General features: G+C 38.5%; 1 protein-coding gene across 7 annotated transcripts in view; it reads right to left on the bottom strand.

Moving 5' to 3' along the window:
- Nucleotides 1–13,929, bottom strand: part of DOPEY1 (dopey family member 1) — a 60,109-nt gene that overhangs the window by 11,926 nt on the left and 34,254 nt on the right. For all 7 annotated transcript variants that reach the window (XM_014958519.1, XM_014958520.1, XM_014958514.1 and 4 more), the window contains 16 exons: nucleotides 12,958–13,058; nucleotides 12,080–12,339; nucleotides 9,289–11,296; nucleotides 9,071–9,182; nucleotides 8,000–8,179; nucleotides 6,846–6,971; nucleotides 6,067–6,201; nucleotides 5,502–5,557; nucleotides 4,887–4,991; nucleotides 4,144–4,210; nucleotides 2,872–3,016; nucleotides 2,549–2,628; nucleotides 1,835–1,944; nucleotides 1,525–1,674; nucleotides 1,018–1,079; nucleotides 218–370 (listed from right to left, as the gene is read on the bottom strand). In XM_014958519.1, coding sequence (XP_014814005.1) covers nucleotides 218–370; nucleotides 1,018–1,079; nucleotides 1,525–1,674; nucleotides 1,835–1,944; nucleotides 2,549–2,628; nucleotides 2,872–3,016; nucleotides 4,144–4,210; nucleotides 4,887–4,991; nucleotides 5,502–5,557; nucleotides 6,067–6,201; nucleotides 6,846–6,971; nucleotides 8,000–8,179; nucleotides 9,071–9,182; nucleotides 9,289–11,296; nucleotides 12,080–12,339; nucleotides 12,958–13,058 — 3,850 coding nt within the window. The remainder of the gene's footprint in view (nucleotides 1–217; nucleotides 371–1,017; nucleotides 1,080–1,524; nucleotides 1,675–1,834; nucleotides 1,945–2,548; nucleotides 2,629–2,871; nucleotides 3,017–4,143; nucleotides 4,211–4,886; nucleotides 4,992–5,501; nucleotides 5,558–6,066; nucleotides 6,202–6,845; nucleotides 6,972–7,999; nucleotides 8,180–9,070; nucleotides 9,183–9,288; nucleotides 11,297–12,079; nucleotides 12,340–12,957; nucleotides 13,059–13,929) is intronic.

Below are 13,929 nucleotides of genomic sequence, written 5' to 3'. Positions count from 1 at the left end.
GAATCACCTCCCTTGGCCACGCTTCTTTAGATGTGGCCCAGGATAGAGTTGGCTTTCTGGGCTGTGAGTGCACATTCACAGAGTCATAGAATACCAGGTTAGAAAGGACCTCAAGGACCATCTGGTCCAACCTTTCTTGGCAAAAACACGGTCTAGCCAAGGCAGCCCAGAACCTTGTCCAGTTGAATCTTAAATTAAATGATACACTTTTACTTACCTTGTATGTCTGGAAGGTATTTCTGGTATTGGTCTATCTCGCTACTAAAGATTGCAAAAGCCAGTCTCTTGAGGAGCATAGCACGCTGCTCCAGCTCTGCTTCTCTGTTAGCAAAGAGATTGAGTGAGCTGCTCTGAGCCACGGCCACTCGCGCTGGAAGAGAAAACGAGTACGTGCAGAGACGAGCTTCAGATTTCCCTCCTGCTTCACTTTAAGGCACAAATAACTCTTACTTTCATTGCATTAATGGAGTTCAAAAGCAGCTATTATGAAGATGTACGCTTTGCAATTTGTGCTTATGCATCTAAATGCAGAGTGATTTAAAACACAAATTGAAAGAAAACTCCTAAGTATAAACAATTGTGTCGTAGTTTGGGGGCTTCCGACAGGCAGTTTAGCCATTTTTATTTTTAAAACACAACTGGCACATTTTAAAACACAACAATAGATGTTCAGAATGTGCAGAATCAATTTTTCCTTAAGCTGATATGGTGTCAGACTTTAGAAAAAAAACCCAAACCACCCAATACCCCCCTACACAAAATCACTCTGCTTAATGAACTTTGCCATATAGCAAAAACTTACTGTAGCCCAGAATGGTCTGAAATTCTCTCACTTCAAGTGATCTTATTTATGGATCTCCAGAAACAAGTATTTGAAGAACACACACAAAACCCCCACCATTGAATAATGTAAACAGATTGGAATAAAGTCTGAATAAAAGTTTTCAAGATCGTTATTTTTCCCTTTTTTAATGTTTTCCTTAGAGAAAAGTCAGTACTGCATCAATAAATACTTACTCATCAAATCTCTGAATGTGGTTTTGTCATGGGTCATCAAATTATCCATAATAGCTCTCCAACTAGAAGAGGAACATTGTACACAAATCAGAAATGCAAGAAAAAAAAGCAGGAATTTACAGGAATATTTACAGAGCTTTTCCTACTCTTAAGTAATTCAGGCTCATGTTTGCTAAGGCTTCCAATCCAAGCTCTCTGATGGATAGGCACCATTTACTTGGTGCAATCTGATCTGAAACTGTAAAATGTTAACCGCTTTTTCCTCACTGAAATTAAAAAAAAATATATATCTTGAAATTAGAAACAAATAGACTTGTGCATACAAATATACCTCAGGTAAAAGAATTTCACATTTCATGGGGTAATCCAAACCACAGAACATCCCTCTATTTCCCTCAACAGAGATCTGTTGGGAAATTTTGGTCCACATTACACATCCTCTGGTGTTAATGGTATAAGTAGAATTTGTAACAGCCATGGCTCTAAGCAGAAAAACTGAAGTCTTACTGGTTAACACATGAAGCATCCATCTGGAAGAAACTGGAATCCATGAAGAGATCAAAGGCTTCCTTCTTCCATGCTCTCCTTGTGTACTGGTACCCACTGAGACTGCTTAATAACTGAACACAGGCTCGATAGCTGGATGCATTGTGAGCACTAAACAAAGAGAAATCAACACAAAACAATTTTCAATTGTTGCTTTATAGGAAGTTTTACAGATACTCACCCCTATTGTGTCTGTTTCAACTTAATTGCCACGCACCGAATTTGAACTGGCTGTACAGATTTGCACAAATTCAATGAATTGCAAAGATACCTGTGATTACGGAGGTAGGGAACAACGTAGTGCATAATATTTACAAGCAAAGGAATAACCCTCTCTTTTTCATCACTGTAGAAAACCATATCCAAGAGATGAGCCAAAACCTGTAAACGGAGAGGAAGGTATGTTAACATGCACTCCCAAACTGCCTTTTATCTACTATTCAGCATTTTATTTTTATTTTTTTAATAATATCCTTCACTGAATGTTCAAATTTATGATAGAAGTGGTCAAATTTCAGGTACTAGACAGAATCCAGAGCATAATTATCCCATCATTTTTAAAACAAAGAAGCATTTCAGGTACTAGACAGAATCCAGAGCATAACTATCCCATCATTTTTAAAACAAACACAGAAGCCTAAGCTCCTGGGCCAAGCATTCTACAGAATAAGTTACAAACAACAAAAAAATAATAATCAAAGACTGACTGTGATTATTAGCAGTAAATAACACATACCACTATCAACACACAAAGTTTGCCAGCAAAAAAGTTCCCTACACTACATATCATACATTTCACCCATCTCACTGAATATTTAAAACTGCTTTAGTAACAAAGTTTTATATATTGTTACATGACAGGAACCAGAATCCATTTGCATCAGTCTCCCATCAAACCTCTCTCCCCAAACTTCTAATCCAAAGCTTTAGACAACATAAAAGGTTACTGTAAGACAGTATTTATTACATCTGAGGAGACATTTACCTCAGAAAGTAAGGTCAACGCGTGGACACTATAAACTGATGGAGTTATGTTTGAAGTTTCCATTGCTGGAGACAACATATCTAAATGAAGATAATAATAAAAAAACCCAAACATCCAAAGTTAGTTTTCTTAAACCATTATTTACCTCACAAGCATATTTTAATAGCATATATTTAAGATGTACAGGCTTTACCAGACACACTATGTAAAGCCTGAACAATACTGAATTTTTAATGTACCAAAATACAGTCAAGCTGTCCTCTCTGTTCATTTTGGCCTGATAATTAATGTTTTATTTAAAACAAAGACGAAAATGAAACTACCTTCAACATCTGATTCCAAGTTGTTTCCATCAACCATGATCTTGGGGGAAGGCTTAACCTCCAGGTTTCGTCTTAGCCAAGTCGTCTGTTCCAAGGAAGAACCAGCAATTGCCCCAATGGCATCCACTATCTTGTGTGTTACATCCTGGTAGAAAACAAACCCCACAAGTATTTCAAGAACTTTGTGCAGAAGGGCTGTGTTTGTTGTCCTGACATGGGTTTTTATAGAAAAAACCCCACTATATAACTCATTAAGCATGGGACTGCTTTCAAATCACTTCTGCTCAGTGTTATCAGTCATTAATAACTCCATAGAAAATGAGATCTGTTTCAACAGATTGTTAATAGCACTAAGACACTAAAGATTCATTTCAGACTCCAGAATTGCTGTATCAGATAATTCTAGTACATTCAAGAAAGGGTTTGAAGTTTACAGAATAAAAACCCATCAACTTTTAGTACACCTTTCTGACCAATACATATATATTTTTTTTTATTTAGGAGTCCTTCCTACCACAGATACCAAGAAAGATGAGTCAAATATTTTCAACAGGTGCCAGATTTAAAAATCTCTCTTTTTTTTTTTTTTTTTTTTTTTTAGGAGTCCTTCCTACCACAGATACCCAGAGAGATAAGAACTATATAACTCATTAAGCATGGGACTGCTTTCAAATCACTTCTGTTCAATGTTATCAGTGATTAATAACTCCACAGAAAATGACATCTGTTTCAACAGATTGTTAATAGCACTAAGATACTAAAGATTCATTTCAGACTCCAGAATTGCTGTATCAGATAATTCTAGTACATTCAAGAAAGGGTTTGAAGTTAACAGAATAAAAACCCGTAACCTTTTAGTACATCTTTCTGACCAAAATGTGGCGGTGGTTTTTTCTTTTAGTACACCTTTCTGACCAATACATATATATTTTTTTTTATTTAGGAGTCCTTCCTACCACAGATACCAAGAAAGATGAGTGAAATTTAACTCTATCCCAGCCAAAACCTTCCATCAAACTTAGCTTAAAATTGGTCATCACCCCTTGGGGTGGTAGAAAAGGGACAGCACACCAGTCTAATTTCCGTTGGAAACTACTCTAAATAAAACACTCAACTTAAAATTAATAAGTATCTTAATTTGTTTAGCACTTATCACTTAAAAATAGTTCTACAGAGAATGGCTTGGGTACATCATTGTCATTTGTATGACACTCAAATTATGTATTTATTGTTCAATATTTTCAAGAGACATACACACCACAAATTTCTTACCTGGAGATCTCTTTGGTCTTTCTTATTCTCCAGGCTTGGGTTTTTCATAATAAACTCATTAAGAACACTGAAAAAATACAGAAGCAGATATGGATTTTATTCAGTAATTTTTAAAGCTAGGACAAATCTGAAAACAATTACGTGCATGATACTTTACTAAGCCTTCAGTCACTGCTACTTCTCAATATTCTAGAAAACATCCTTTCAAGTTTCTTAAGTTAATTTTGATCATAACATAATAGTTTATCAAGAACATGTTTGGCCAGACTATACACAAGTATCTTTAGAGAAAATTATCTAGGGAAGATAAATTCAAGAAAACAGTCCTTGAAGCTTTTTACAGAAACCACAGTCAACATTTATTTCTAACACTCTACAAACAGCTTTCATGCTGGGAATGAATTCTTTCTAGTAGGCTGCAAATCTACATGTACCTAAGAAATAGTCATTAAAGTTATTTTCTAAATAAAATGAGAACTTTAAACCTACTGTTTAAAGAGCCTGAATGGCTCAGCTAATCAGTAAGGTAAGATCATGGCTTATATCAAATTATAATATAAAATTTTAATTATAATATTAATATGTAACCATTCTTCACAGAAGGAACTAATTTGTTAAAAACCCCACAGAACGCAGGCAATAGGGATTTGTCTCCACTCAAAAATAAGCCACAGAGATTCGAAAACATTAACACTTGAGTATGATTTTCTTCTTTAGAAATCAAAAGTATCAAGAGCACTTACCCGAGTATGAGGAATTGTCCTGGAGCTGGAAGACCCACCTGGATGGAATCCTTCAGCAGAAGCAGCAGCGCTGCCCAGCTGTCCACTAAGCTGGTCACTGGAATCCTAAGAGAGAGAGTGAGCAGTGGTGGCAATGAAAACAGCATCATCACCCTCAGGTATTCCCCATCTTCTTTCTGCTTCACAATTCCCCCCTCAGATCTCGTTAACCACCACTCACACAGATTCTTTGGTTTTTTTTTTTCATTTACTATTAGGTGGCTACATCAAGTCACTAATAAAAGGAGGAAGGCAGAAGAACAGTGTGCTCAAAAATCATGCTCTTCATTCCAAGGTCAGAGTGGTACCAGCACAATTAATAACAGCATTCCTTGGGCAGGGAACGCATTTCCTGCAGGATTTTAGGTGGGGGAAGGAAGGTGATGCAGAACTAGGGAACTCATAAAATACCCCCCCCTTTTTTTTTGGTAAAACCTACAGTTCAGGACCATTCTTTCTTCATGATTTATATTACACAGGGCATTTCTCACCCTAGGGATTATAAAACAATGTAAAATATTCAAATTGTCCATCTGCTTCTTGATGACGGAAATAAAATGTAACTTCTTGTCTTACCTTTGAGTATAAGCATAGAAAAACTGCAACATGCAGACTTCCAGTGAAAGATGTTTCTAGAAAAACATATAAAACCTCTGTTATCAGGAAGAAAAAAACTGACTTTTTTGCCCCCCCCCTCAGTTGCCAAGGCAAAACTGACTACATCATGATGTCAGTGCAGTGTCTGAAGATATAACTTCATTAATCAGATATTACAAATACCCACATAGACATCTTTCTATAAAGTTATTCTTTCCTTTTTTTATTCCTTCTTTTCTCCAATTCCCTTTCTCACCTGAAAAATCAACCTGACACTAGGGTATACACCTGGTTCCTTTGTGTAAGCAGCCTGTCCCCACAAAACTGCTTGTACACAAACCTTAAATAGGATTCTGGAGTGGTTCACTACATGGTAACGACCTAAGACGGTCTGACTTCCCTCCCAAAATTCATCCATCTATTAGATATTGTGAAACTTTTCCCAGCATTAACTCCTTGCTCAGCTTTCTGAAGGGAGTATGCATATCATCAGCATTCTAAGAGACATTAAATAAATCAACACCACCCACTAGAGTTTCCATACCTTGTCCTTGGCTATGGCTGGGGGCTGCTTCAAAACTTCTTTCACTGTTTGGATAACAGTCTCCGTCCTCATAACGCTGATAGAGCGAACCAGCTCGACCAGTAGAAGCTGCTCTTCACCTGCCGTAGGAATAACCTAAAAGAATCAAATGTGTGTCTCAAATTATCAGCACAGAGAAGGCCTATGCCAAAATTAATGCAGTTGGCCTTGTGGGATTAGTACCTAAAAGTTCATCTAGAGACTTGGAATCATATATTCTTTTTCCTGAAGAATTGAGGGAGATCATCCCATTCTAAAATAAACTGGTAGCTCCCTGACAATACAGTTATTAATTAGAAATATAATATAATAATATTTGGGGAGGGACTCTTTATCAGGGAGGGGAGCCATAGGACGAGGAGCAATGGTGTTAAACTGAAAGAGGGGAGATTGAGATGAGATCTCAGGAGGAACTTCTTTGCTGTGAGGATGGTGAGAGCCTGGCCCAGGTTGCCCAGAGAAGCTGTGGCTGCCCCATCCCTGGAGGGGTTCAAGGCCAGGCTGGATGGGGCTTTGAGCAACCTGGTCTGGTGGGAGGTGTCCCTGCCCAGGGCAGGGGGGTGGAATTGGATGGTCTTGAAGGTCCCTTCCAACTCTAACTGTTCTATGATTCTATAAAAATTCTTCGTATTTCATAATATCTATTTTTTCACTGGAACATCTGAATTTTCTCCTTACTGCTTCTAGATCACACAAAGCTATTACCAATATTTTAAGTGACCACTGCAGTATAAACATACCTTTGTCCTAGAAGTGTTTTTATTTTGCCTCCTTTCATTCCATACAAACGCAATAGCAGCCATGAAGTGAACACCATGATTCATCGAAATTGGACCCAACAGTTCAAGAATCTGCTGCCTCAAATTCTGAAAGGCAGAAGCAGAACACATACACCTTGAGATAAGAGCCTGTGCATCATGCTCAAACCAGTTGGCTCTAAAGCCATACCAGGATGGCAACTATCACTAATTTTTATCAAAATGGGAGGATGCACTGAGAGGGTTCATAAAGGTCTATTCCACATCTGGTACTCTTCAATCATTTTATTCATTGATTAAGACAAGGGAAAATAAAATACACTTTTTAAATTTGCAAATGGCAATGAAGTGGGAAGCAACTGATAGAAAGGTACAGATCTAAAAATGACCTGGGAAACTCAAAAAGCATCTTGAAAAAAAAGATAAGCTGAAATAAAGGCTTGATTTTTGCCTGCAGAGGTAGGGACAAACAACTTCAGTGATTCAGGATGAGTAGCTATTTAGATAGAAGTGCTACAGAAAAGGAAAACAAGTCTTGGGATTATGGTGAACCACAACCTCATGATGACAACTTTGTAAGGAAGGGGAAAAGAGCATTCATAAATAGCAGCACTTTATGAAAGACATGAAATATTTCCCTGGAAAGAAGGTATCTCAGACTATGTCCAGTTTTGGACACTTGTCCTAGTTCTGGTGGGGAGAGAGTTAATTTTCTTCATAGTAGCCCCATTTCTTGATGGGGCTATGCTTTGGCTTCCAGCTGAAAATAGTGTTGATATTCCAGGGATCTTTTAGTTCCTACTGAGCAGAGCTTACACAGTGTGAAGGCCTTTTCTGCTCCTCACACCACCCCACCAGCAAGCAGGCTTGGGGTGGGGGGCACAAGAAGTTTCTCTTTTGTTAAGATTTTACATGAATATTTTATAACTTCTGAGGCACAAAAGGATGGATTTAATTTTCTTTCTAGAAAGCAAAGAGGTGAGACATTGTCTTGAGTTCATATACTCAAGTTTAAAGGCAGACTCTATTTGACAATGGTATTAAAACTCAATTTACATTTAAGGGGATGGAATTGGATTTAGTTTGACAAACATATTCACCAACAACTTAAACTATATTATCTCTGATATTCTAACCTTTGTTGACCCAAGATTAATAGTGGTAATGGATGCAGCAGCAGCAGTGGTTTTCTCTGAAGAATCTGCAAGGTGAAGGATGCTCCACAGCAAAGTCACAGAAGACATGATCATATGCAAGATAGACAGGATCCCATTGCGTGCTTCAATCAAGTGCTTCTGATCCACGTTAACCAAAAGCTGGTGGATTTGAAAGGGAAAGGGGAGGAAAAACATTAAATATCTACATAAACAGCATAAGTAAAACGGTGTAAATTGAGACTTAAAGGACATGGAAGCTTTCAACATTAGTTCTTTGTCAAAAGAGTTTTTCAATAATTCTTATAGTATGTACAGGTGTTGAGCCTATTAAAAATAATAACTCAAGAATCTTTTGGCTGAGTTGTACAATATCAAATATATTCTGAACATGAAGCCTCATGTCCACAGCAATCAATTTTGTATTATTTGCCTATACCTTCACAAAACAATTTTTCAGAATTTTAAGTGTAACATACTCTAGGCAAAATTATTTCCTTGCACAAACAGTAAAGAGAGAGCGGGGCAAAAACATTCTTGCAGCTTCTAGGCCAAATTCTTAATAGAGACCATGCTCAGAATATCAGATCTAAAAATACTGCTTGACTCAAAAGACAAATTGTGAGTATACAGGAGGAGCTAAAAGAGAATGTTTTGGCATATTGAAAGATAAACACAGTCCAGCCAGAAACAGGATAGACATCAGTCTGGGAAGTTCCACAGACAAAGCCACCTCTAAAAAGTAGCATTCTAGAGATCTAAAAGTTAAGGAACTCCCACTTGAGTTATTTCAGGGGAGCAAAAAAAATTTCCAAACGCCAAACCAAGCAAACAATAAAATTCAAGATTATGCTCTTAAGAGTCTAATTAGACTTCAGTAGAAAATTGTTTTTCTGTTTGGGATGTGTATATTACCAATAAAAAACATACTTATAGCTAGGACAATATATTTGGTATTCTTCCTGCCCAGATCTTCAATTCTGCTAATATAATCACAGTCCTTAATTTGACACACACTGCGTAGGAACCTCACAGACACCCAGATGCATTTACCTGATGATATTGCGTAGATGGATCCAGGAGGCAGTAATGAATTATTGTGGTGATCCCTTCTAATAAAGTAAGAACCATATCCGGGGGAGTGACCGACGCCATCCAGAGAGGCCTAAAATAAGAGATGCATTTTTAAAAAAAGGGGTCAATCTGGTTGCAAAGTCATTCAACACAATCAAATCTGCTTGATAAAATGACACACCTCCCCATACACGTACCTGTTATCAGATAATCCCGTTTCGTATTTATACTGCTGAATTAAATTATCCAAGTTCCTGCAGAGCTGGAGAGTCACGGAAACAACCACCCTCTGAAGAACTTTCCCCATGTAAGGCAACGTAGAAGTGATAAGGCCAATCCACTGGGGGTGCATCTTACAGGCACAGTGCTGGTGTAGAGCTCGTATCACTGCGCAGAGAAACATGCCTTGGCAGGTTATGGGCTGGGAATGTAAATACTGAAGAGAAGTCATGGGCTGCTGGGGACCGATGTGCTCCAAGTCCGTGATGACAAAGTCAAAGCCCGTTTCGTTCTCCTCGGGCACAGTCATCACTCTGTGCTCCAACACGATGAGGCGTTGGAGCACTTTTAAGAGCTGTGACTGCAGAGTGCTGCCGTTGTCAAACTCATCTTCAGAAAAATTTATAAGGCTGTCTTCGGAGAAACCTTCTTCTACCGCCACTATGTTTTTCCCAGCCATCTTTTCACTGTGCCACTTCTGCGCGCTGAAGATCGAAGACAGCAGGCAATGCAGGATCACCTTCTGAACCTTGCACTTGGACAACATGTCCGAAATGAAACTAGGAAAGCCCTTGGCAGAGCTCTCAATCACTTTTGCCAACTCGGCAAAGAGAAGCGTCAGAATTTCTATACTCATCATTTGCATATTGCGGTTTCCTATTAGATCCTGTGAGGTTACTTTAACATGAGTTGGATAGTGGCTCCGCATGTAGTATAAACACAAGGAGATAAGGATTTCTATGTACATAGAGCTCCGGAAGTTATGGTTGGAATCCACTGGGATGTGACTATAGAAATCCTTGCCCATAACGGATATCCGATGCCTGGCCAGAAGATTCTGGAGCAAGGAGAGCTGAGGAGTGTACGCGTTGTTGACGCTGGTGGTGGAGATGGCGCTTACAAAAGCCGAAGGGTTTGTTTTCAGAATTGCTTTAATTGCAGAAAAAGCATACAACGTCCTCGAAGAGTCATACAGCTGGAGATACAGCAGCACGTGTTGGTACAACGGATGGATATTAAAGTTGGGAGATTTTCGCATTCCTGGGGACCCCACATCGCTTTCAATTTCTGAGATTTCTCCTTCTCCACAACTGTACCAATTTTCTAAATCAAGACCATCACTAAAGAAAACATTTGTTTGTTTCAGCTTTTCTGTTTGTGCTTTCTTCTTCTCCTCATCTTTCTTTTTGGCTATTTTTACCTTCGGTTTTGCCCCTGGTTGCTTACCAGCCTCTTTAACAATTGTTTCTTTTTCGGGCATTTTTTCTGGTAGCTTCCCTTTGAAGCTGAACTGAATGCTACTGTGGCTTCGCTTTCTGGACTTTGACTCGGTGGAAGCAAGAGTGAGGTCGGAGAGGGATTGCTGGCTTTCTGCAATACAGGGTGAAGAGTTATTTCTTGAAATTTCATCCCTTAAGCTCTCAAGTCCAGTCTCAGTCGAGGCCGAGAGCAACTGGGAGCTGTCATTACTAAGCAAACTGCTCTGGCTACTTTGAATATTTTGATCTTCGCTTTTTGTCACCTCTACAGAGTTATCCAAAGGACTGAATTTACATGGAGTGTCCTCAGAGTGTAGACTATGTTTAACTGGTTCAGTCTCTTCTCCAAGACCGCTTACAACCTTGCATATAAGATCTGTGACCACTTGTTGCACAATTTCATCAGGTGAGTCTTCTCTCAGAGTCTGAGAACTATCTTGAGCGCTCAGGCTTTCCGTTTCCACCTCGTAACTGATGTTGTCTCCAGTAGATGACTGAGAACAGCCAGAGTCAGAACTCTGCAGTATTTCAACCTGATGGTCAGGAAGGTCAAAATCAGACACAACCATTGGAATGGTCTCACTGCTGGTACTTAACAAGGAAAGCCTGTCACTCAGGGGGTTGACAGTCAGGCTGAAGTTCTCCATTTCATCCATCACAAGTTGTTTTTCGTTGCCTTCTTTAGGTATAATAAGTTGCTCTTGGTTTACAGGCACATGGGAAAATGCTTAAAGAAAAACAGAAAAAAAATTATGCACACAATTTTACTCTTCAGAATAAGAGCTTAGAATTAAAATTTTGAATTTAAACTGTTATCAAGACTTCAAATTATAAAGGCATGGTAAATGGTGGTTTTCCACTTTACAGCAGAAAAAAAATCATGTTAATATGCAAATGAGACATATTCACGTAACTGAAGCAAGATTACTTTAGCAGTAGACCTTAGCATAACATATTCTCTTGTGAAACCTTGTGTTTTCATAAAAGAGAATTATTAGTATGTTACTAAAATGACACAATATACGCAAACACCTTCAAAACTTATCCACAGGATTTCAGCCAGGCCCACATCAGTGGTCCTCATTTACAGAAGTGTTGGTTAAGCTTCAAGCCATATTCTTAAGTTCTACACAATATACACAAACACCTTCAAAACTTATCAACAGGATTTCAGCCAGGCCCACATCAGTGGTCCTCATTTACAGAAGTGTTGGTTAAGCTTCAAGCCGTATTTTTAAATTGTACTGAAGTTCAGTATGACTTAAGAAAATACTCTGCATTAAAATACTTGCATATCATCTTAATTTGAGAATAAAACTTCAACAATACTTCGGACACCCAGACATGAATTAGAAAAAACATGCAGAAACGCAAATATAAGGAGTAGCTATTCCAGCACTTTGTTTTGTGAGTTACCCTCAAAAATTTCGACTACGTTTTTAATGTTGCATGTAAATAACAAATAAAGAAATTAAATAAGGAAATCCCTGCAGTCTTCCTGTGTACATACCATCAGCACAGCTAAACTTCTGCATAAAGTGCTTCTCATTTTCTTCTTCAGGGTGATAGGGGGATTTAGTCCAGTAACATTCAGCCTGCACTCGCTGAACAGAAACTCGCTGAGTTTTTGGATGGAGAAGCAGTAGGAGCAAAGGTTCAAGAACCCTTGCAATATCATGTCTTTGAAGCACTTGATTTAACCAGGCTTGTCCCACTGACCATGTAGAACCATCCAAGCTATTAAGGCTGTCCAGCATGATAAACAAAGACCTAGGATAGAAAGAAGAATGAACCTAGCACATATTCCACACTACCTGCAGAATTTAGTCTTTAGAATCCTTTCCAGACTTTGGGAAAAAATGATATATTGACTATAGACTTTGGGATAAATGATATGGACTCTGAATTTCACTGACTGTTTTACATCCTCCAGCAGTACATGTTCACAAGCTTAGCTATATGTACAGAATTTATCACCACCTCAGTCTTCTCTTCTCCAGACTAAAAAGACCCAAGTCCCCCAGCCTTTCCTCACAAGAGAGATGCTCTAGGTCCCTCATCATCTTCATAGCCTTTTGCTGTCCCCTCTCCAGCAGTTCCCTGTCCTTCTTGAACTGGGGAGCCCAGAACTGGACCCAGTGCTCCAGATGGGGCCTCCCCAGGGCAGAGCAGAGGGGCAGGATGACCTCCCTCCACCTGCTGGTCACACTCTTCTTGATGCACCCCAGGATGCCATTGGCCTTCTTGGCCACAAAGGCCCATTGCTGGCTCATGGGCATCCTGTTGTCCACCAGGACTCCCCTCAGAGCCTTCCATCCTGCCAGTATAATATAGTTAAAGATTTTGAAGCAAAATTATTTAAACTGAATTGTGCTTGCAATCACCAACCTGTCAAAGGTACGGCCAAAAGAAGACGACTTGTTAATGTGAAGGTCCCGGGTGAGATGCCATAGCACTGCAAACTTTGCGTGAGCTTCCATTCTTACTTTCTGTGGAGCAAATTTAAAGTTAGATCTATCAGAAATGACAGCTTCTAATAAGAACTGGCAAAAAAAAAAAAAAAAAAAAAGAGGTATACAGCACCTTGAAAGGTATAATGAAATTATTGAAATTAACTTTTCTGACTATAGGTTCAAATTTTATATTCTAATATTAAAAAAGTAATAAGCAATAATAGGTCTCTGCGAACAATTTAGTAACATGAAAAGATTCTCCTTCATCTTGATCTTGATCAAAGTTTTAAATACTTAAACTTAGCTTGAACAATACTTATTTTACTCTTAGAAGTTGCAGAGCTCTGTTTTCAGTGAGTTTATCTATACATGTCAAGGCACTAGAAAAGAACATGAAGAGAGAGCAGGAAGAAGCATGGAAGCTTTTCAATATGAGAAGTCAGACAGAGGCAGGGAGAAAAGGCTGAGAAAGAAAAGAAATTTTTAGAGATAGCATCTGGAATGATGGGATTAAACACAGTATCCATGGAAATAAGGGAATAAGTTGGCGAGAAACATAAGAATTCTCTAGCTAGATACAATGTAGATAGAGTTCATCACCAACATGTCAAATTTTCCTCTGAAATGGAGTTTTATCTGGACAAATGACTTCTAATGAGTACTAATAATATGCAGAATATTTAATGGTGAAAATGGTATTAATGCAACAATTTTTATGCCTTTATCTCTTTACTGTGGCTGCTCAAGACGAAGAGTTATTCTGGCAAGGCTGTAAATGACAGTAAATGCCATGCTATGATATAAATACATGGGTCCATCTATTAAAAATAGCTTTACCCAAGAGACAAGAAAGCTACTAGGCAGTTGTAGGGAGGAACAAACAAAGCCCAGCAATCAGGATGGTTAT

Source organism: Calidris pugnax, unplaced genomic scaffold, assembly GCF_001431845.1.
Source record: "Calidris pugnax isolate Ruff unplaced genomic scaffold, ASM143184v1 scaffold251, whole genome shotgun sequence".
Classification (NCBI taxonomy): Eukaryota; Metazoa; Chordata; class Aves; order Charadriiformes; family Scolopacidae; genus Calidris; species Calidris pugnax.
The sequence above is the reverse complement of the archived record's forward strand: the minus strand, read 5'-3'. Positions and strand labels throughout refer to the sequence as shown.